We start from the raw sequence: 7,171 nt of genomic DNA, 5'->3' as shown, positions 1-7,171 counted from the left end.
CTAGTGAATTTTTTTCATCTTTTCTTATATTTATATAAGAAAAGAATTCCAACCCAATTTTCAAATCATTATTTAATTACTTATATATATATATATATAACACTTAAAAAGATTTACTTCAAAATTATTCAATGTTCAAATTTATTTTATATACACAATTCATAAAATACCATCAAGAATAAATTAGTCATTTATTATATAATATAATTACTGAATATAAAATTAACTTTCACTGACATTTAACTAAAATTCACTCACTTTCCTTTCATCCAACAATCCAAAGAAGCTATAATAACTTTCTACCTTTTTTTTCATCTTCCTTTTTCCTTTTCACTACTACCTCAGATCAAAAAAAGCAATAATATTTAGGTCAGATGGCAATAATGTTACACTCTGTTTGATAGTAAAACATCGGATCATCCCTCCCACCAAGCTGTACGAGAAGTGCAGTACAAGGATTTTCTCAAACATAGTATATGCATGTATCTTCACAGTATAAATACACTTTACATTTCTGCCAAAAACACATAGCTCTCTCCAACTAATTCTATATTATAAGTTGGGAAGCCATTAATGGCTCATTTGGTTCTGTTTGTTTTGGTGTTTGCTGGGCAACTGATTGGTGGATTCAGTATCCAAAAGCAGCCTCCGTCCAACAATGGAAAACTGATAACAATTCTGAGCATTGATGGTGGGGGTATCAAGGCCATCATTCCAGCAACAGTTCTTGATTACTTAGACAAGGCTCTTAAGGTATATTATTATTGTTAATACTACGTAAGAATTTGAAATGGCGTGAATGAATGATGTTTACGAGGTTAATTTGAATTTGGTTGAGTTGCAGGCTAAGGATCCAACTGCAGATTTAGCAGATTACTTTGATGTGATGGGAGGAACCAGCACTGGTTCAATCACAACAGCCATGTTAGCCACCCCAAGCCTTGACGATCCTACTCGTCCTGCTTATACTCCTGCACAGATACTAGACTTCTACAAACTAAATGGCCCTCGTATATTCAACCCATCTAGGTACAATAATATCAATATTAGAGTTTCTAATGCGGATTAACTCTATCTGTTTTGTCTTAATTCGTAATTAATGTGTCAATTATTAGATGGAACTGTCATAATAAAGTGAAACAACAATCTTAACATGCAGACCAGGAAACGGTCCCCTGTTCGACGGAGAGGGTTTACATGGCGCAGCTAGTGAAGCATTGAAGGAAACACGAGTTGGTGAAGCATTGACCAATCTTGTAATCCCAGCTTTCGATATCAAGAAACAAAAGCCATTTGTATTCTCAAGCTACAAGGTTATTATCAGCATATGCATATATTTCTTCCTACATTAAACTCCAAACACGAATTAATATAATGTTTTTTCTGATGCAGCTTGAGAAGGTTCCCTACTTAAATGCCTTTTTGTCGGATATATGCATATCCACTTCAACTGCACCCACTCAGTTCCCACCTTACTATTTTGAGAATAATGGTGTTGAGTTCAATTTGGTTGATGGTGGTGAAGCAGCTGTGAATCCGGTAAGTTAATTTGGTAGATATAAGGTTTATGTTATACATGTCCCATATATTATCTATGTATGAAGTTTAAGAATGTTATGTTTAATTTGAGCAGACACAAATAGTAGTGAGTGAAGTGCTACAGCAGAATGAGGATCCTGAAATTCTAGTGTTGTCTTTGGGGACTGGAGCAACAGAAATTGAAGAGATTTATGATGCTGACCAGGCTGCCACATGGCCGAAACAAACATGGGCTGTTATTGATACCAATTTTCAAGGTCGTGCTTATACAGCAATCACAGAATACTATCTTTCTTCAATCTTCTCAGGTTTTCAATCTCGCAATACCTACCTTCGAGTCCAAGTAAATATTTCTTTTCATTACAACAAAATATTAAACTAATTACATTTAACTTTAACTAAATACTTTTTATTCCATATTCATAAAGTTTTGGATAATAAGTTGATGAATAAGGTAATGAATGGCAGGAATACGACTTGAATCCTGATCTCTCCGACCCAGTTAATGTTACAAAAGCAAGCTTGGACGGTCTTGAAGAGACTGGAAAACAACTGTTAATGAAAAAAATGGTGACGTTTAATTTGGATACTTTTGATTTAGACGAAGGCTTGGAAACATATGCTCAAGCTCTTGACAGGTGAAAAAAAAAATGAACAAATAACCTTTTAATTAATATATTTAATTATTAATTATTAATTATAATTTTAATGGCTAAAACCTACAGTGATTGAGGCTTCAATTATGCTGTATTTTTCGATTCAATTATATATAATATCGAATTCTGTTTTGGTTTTATAATTTTGTGAAGGATTGCTGATATTTTGCATGGAGAAAGACAACGTCGTCGGAGAAGCAAATATATGGAAAAAGGAGGAAGACCGTTTCTTGAAACCCTTGCTCAAGCAGATTAATGTCAATTATATGACCTTGTTGTAATATCTATATAATAATACACTAGAACCATGAATAGTGTACCAAGCATTTTCCTATTATAAATAAAAAGGTTCCATGTTAATTTTAAGAAGTTCTTTATATATTTATTTAGCTTATGAGTCCCTCACATAAATCACACTCTCAATTATAAGATGAAAATGTACATGATAATTGATCTCTTCTAAGATCTATCATTACATAATATGGAGATTGATTATATGTATATTTTACTTTGTATGAGTTTGAGAGAATTCAATTATCTTATTTTATATTTTTTTTACTGATAAGAAAAAAAAATGGAGACCTCATGTCACCTTAACTACTAATTGGTTATTGAAAAGTTGAAATGGTTACTTCCCATTTTAAAATCAAAATAAAAATTATATTATAAATTTATGTTTAATGTTCCTTTTCTCTAAATTCTTTTGATTTTGCAATATTACAAAAAATAAAAATATATCTTCGTTGCCATTAGCTTATTTTATATCTTTAATTTTTATGATACGTACTAATAAAATGTTAATATTTAAGTGAAGACCAGAATATATATATATATATATATATATATATATATATATATATATATATATATATATATATATATATATACTAGAAAAATCAACTCATCATATTAGTAACAAATAGTACTATTTATAAATCAATCAATGATTATAAAGAACATTTTCGAACTTTTCAGGATAGTAATCGTTTATTCTTCTTCTTTAATTGAAAAATAAAAAAAAATTAACAGAGAATTCAACTTTCTTTCAACCAATTTCTTTTCAATTAAACTTCAGAGACTCTTTAAAAAAAAATTATAATTAGAAAGAATATTATTTAAATAATTGGAGCAATATAGTATTTAAATAAATTTTTTATTCACGTATAATATTTGGTAAAATAATTGAGGTAATTGCAACCGAAATCATAACAGGACGAAAAATCATAAAAATAACAAATTTAAAAAAAGATTTTTGTTATAGCCACTATTGTTTTAGAAAAACTATGAAAAATTATAAAATAAGACATATTTATGAAAATTAGATTTTGAGTCCGAGAGTTAGTTATGCAAAAATAAGGTATTAGTACCTTATTACATTTGCCACGAAAACAATATCTTTAATTAAATATATGAAATTGATGTGGTTCTAAAAAATGTTTAATTTTCTCCAAAACAACACTCTAAAGAAACAAAAATAGGTTTTTGGCCTACCAAGGATTGACCTTAAGGGTTACCTAGTTCATAAGAAACTATTACAAAATTATTTTGGAAAATGATTTATTTTTTTTAGAAGTGAATTCGACAAAGATAAACATTGCTCCTACATATCTTTATTTATGATGAAAAACTTAGGATCACGTAGTTCTCAATGAAAATATTGTTCGTTGAAAATGTTGATGTTTTTAATTTTTGAAGATTTTATATTCTTTTAGGAATTTTGGCATGTTTGTAAAAAATAAAGGTATTAAATATTAGGACATCACACGAGTATTCATACATTTGTACTCATATATTTTAAAATACCATTTAATTATTTAGAAAAAGAAAAGTATTACGTATTAATATATGATGCGGACGATCATACAAATACTCATACCTTTAAAAACACAAAAAAAAATCATTTTTTGTTTTTAATTTCATAATTTTTTTATTATAAAAATAAAATAAATGTTTAAAAATGAAATAAAATAAAAGTCTAAGATTTAAAATAACTCAAATAGAAAACACCTTGAGCTACCTCGACTTTAGAATCTCCCATTTTTTATGTTCTTCTTGATTATCTGGGTTACCAAGCTCTCCGATTTGGTTGAGGGTTTTCCTATTACAAAATAAGATACAAAATTAGAGATATAAATTAATAAACATAGCCCAAAATAAAGGTATTTATAAAAGCAAAATAAAAGTGAAGATTAAGTTACAAGTTAGAGAAAAATTGATTTTGTGAATAAAATGTGGCTTAGATAATGATAAAAATTAACATTTACAAGCAAGTTACATCACAAGAACTTTTATGACTTGTATTGTGGCAAGGCTTTAAGAAAACTTAGACTTTCTAGATACAAAAGCACCTTGAGCTAAGAGAGCAAACAAATAAAATCATGATATAACATAGATTTCTCTTTTACTCAAAACCAAATATACCCTTCCCAACTTATCTCCCAACTTTCGTTCATTAAACTCTTTTTTCTTTCTCTTTTTTTTTTCTTTCTTCTTCTTTCTTTCTTTTTGTTGTTATTTCAATGCTCCCTTTTTACATGAACTCCCTCAAATTTGAACTTCTTCCCTAATCTTGAATTTTATCTCTTCTTAACTTAAGGTATGGTGGTCAAGAACTTTTAATTTAGCTCAAGGTTCCAAGAATGAGAAAACTTTCCTTTTTGGATAAATATTGTAGAAGAGGTAAAAGAAAAAGATGACATTGATCATATGTAACATGCAAGTGAATGGTTCAAAGAGAGAAACTCAAGAAAAATCAATTGTGACTCCAAAGTGATAACATTCAACAAAAATTCTAAGGCACAATATCTCTCACAAGTTTACTCAGGGTTTCAAAATTTGTCAAACACAAAGTCATGAATATTGATCACAATAAAAACAATACATCCATCAAAGTTAGGATAAATAAGAGCAACCACAATTTATGCTTAACAAGCTCAATCAACATCATCTCAATCAAATTTTTAAAGAAAAACTCATAATAGTAAAAAGCAAGCATAAAAGATTTTCAATCAAATCAAACATACATATCATTCACTCAAGTCATTAAACCAAATGCATCAGAACTATCCACCAAGCAAGTTAAAAAGAGTTCCAAAATTAAAACTAAAAACTAAAACTAGAATTTTAAAAAAAAAATAAAGCATGAAATTAAAACTCAAGTCTATGCACAAAAAGAATCCTAGAAAAGAGTCTCCAGCTACAACTCAAGAAATATTTTCTCCACTCCTAGTCATCTTCCTCCTCATCAGGCTCAATTACATCAATCGTTCGATGATGTCAGTCGAAAGGAGGGATGAAGACATTCACCCTTGTTCGCTGACAAAGATGACTGACTAAGGAAGGGTGTCGAACAGGAGATTTTGTACCAGAAACATGAGTGCACTGGCATATCTCCTTAGAATAAGTTAGCCTACATCCACATATTTCCCAAAAATGATGTTGTATAGGATGAGAGACCGACCCACGGTGATGTTAGAGACATGAAAGCAAGTAGAGAGGTTAGCAAGAATCAACATTGTTTAAAACTTGTTCACCGGGGTAAGAACAAATCTCTTGATATGGACAGACTGTTGTTGTTTGCTTCTTTGAAAGGTACCCCCTGGTTGACAAACTACTATTTCAATCTCTCCAAAATTAGCTCCTTCTTTAACTAATTGGGTATACTAACATATATTGTCGCCCATATGCAAATTTGTGCCAGAAAAAGAGTTAATTGCTTCTACATCAAAAGGAACATGTTTCCTCTACACATAACTCAATAGAGGCTCAACTTCATCAGACTAAGTTCTTGCATTTGCATAAAACTTTTTTATTATTTCATTGTTGGTAGGGGCAGGGTAGGCTCCTAAGTTGTTCAACCTCTTTTGAGAAATTCCTTCATAAATTCCGATACCTCCCCAAGCTTCAAAGCTTTCGTCCTCTCCATAAGTAATCTTCAGTTTTACACCAAAGCAAATTTCTTTTCATGTTCCTTGGTAAGGAAACGATGGGAGTAAAATCTCTCCTTCTTCTTTTGACCCCTTGAGGGCTAGCTATTGGTTATTTTGATCCTTTTAAAACAAGAGGAAGATGCCATTATGTAAAAAAGACATTCAGAGCAAAGGTAGTATTTCTAGGTAAGCAACTAGAGAAAGGTTTCACAAAATAAGTATACACACATATGTACACGAGTTAGAAAACAAGAAATATTCAAAACAAAACGCAAACACAGAAAAACATAAAAAATGGACAGCACAGAAGGGCCAGGGCCAATTTGTCTTGAGCCATTGGTGTTGAGCGCCTCAAACAGGCTGTTGAGCGTGCACCAAACAAAGGTTCTTTGGAACGTGAGTGCTGAGTGCCCTCACCATACCTTTGAGCGGTAGTGAAGCATAGTCTAGAAACCCAAGAGGAAAGGAGAAAAACAACCATTGACAACATAAAACAAGGAAAAATGCAGAAAACGATGATAAATCAACAATTGTCATTATTACCTAAAAGATAAAGAAGAGTTAAACAATCGTTGGCAAAGAAAATTTGAAGGCAAAGGTGAAAATGACAAGCAAGGCCACTCGTATTTATATCCAAAAGGAACCTCCCTATCAACCATCCTCAACCGTTGGATATCCAACGGCTCTCAACATTAGACTTTGTGAATTATGATTGTCATAAGACTCGAAGTGCCATACGTCTTTACCTCAATGGTAATATTTGAAATTTTTGAAAATTGTTAACCGCTTAATTGAATGGTCCAGAGGCTAACCAAACAAGCGACTAGGGTCGAGGCTACTTCATAAAAGATCGAAAGGAAGAAGTCCCATCTTATTACAAACCCCTTCATCTGTCATGACAAGCTCAGACTTAGGAGGCCTGTGTATCGTATGATCGTCCGATCAACAACAAACTAGACAGTCAATCGTTAGTCGGACTCCTCCACAAACCATCCTCGTGACCAGACAACCATAAAGACGAACTAAATGGTCAATTGCCAGAGAGTT

The 7,171-nt window shown here is 31.3% G+C and overlaps 1 protein-coding gene across 1 annotated transcript; it reads left to right on the top strand.

Moving 5' to 3' along the window:
* The first annotated feature begins 445 nt into the window (after positions 1-445).
* Positions 446-2,532, top strand: LOC108346794 (patatin-17). Its single transcript, XM_017585842.2, has 7 exons — positions 446-753; positions 845-1,029; positions 1,160-1,313; positions 1,393-1,539; positions 1,634-1,882; positions 2,008-2,177; positions 2,349-2,532. Exons 1-7 carry the CDS (start codon positions 574-576, stop codon positions 2,449-2,451), a joined length of 1,188 nt encoding a protein of 395 aa, XP_017441331.1. The 5' UTR covers positions 446-573; the 3' UTR covers positions 2,452-2,532.
* Positions 2,533-7,171: the final 4,639 nt, after the last annotated feature.

The sequence above is a fragment of the Vigna angularis genome, chromosome 9 (assembly GCF_016808095.1).
Source record: "Vigna angularis cultivar LongXiaoDou No.4 chromosome 9, ASM1680809v1, whole genome shotgun sequence".
Classification (NCBI taxonomy): domain Eukaryota; kingdom Viridiplantae; phylum Streptophyta; class Magnoliopsida; order Fabales; family Fabaceae; genus Vigna; species Vigna angularis.
This window is presented reverse-complemented; position numbering and strand designations above follow the sequence as displayed.

What these genes read in the sequence shown, in the direction of transcription:
- LOC108346794 (XM_017585842.2), top strand. Translation starts at nt 574, where the DNA reads ATGGCTCATTTGGTTCTGTTTGTTTTGGTGTTTGCTGGGCAACTGATT. An exon ending in CGTATATTCAACCCATCTAG is followed by an intron (nt 1,030 to 1,159) that starts GTACAATAATAT and finishes CTTAACATGCAG; the next exon opens with ACCAGGAAACGGTCCCCTGT. An exon ending in ATACCTACCTTCGAGTCCAA is followed by an intron (nt 1,883 to 2,007) that starts GTAAATATTTCT and finishes AATGAATGGCAG; the next exon opens with GAATACGACTTGAATCCTGA.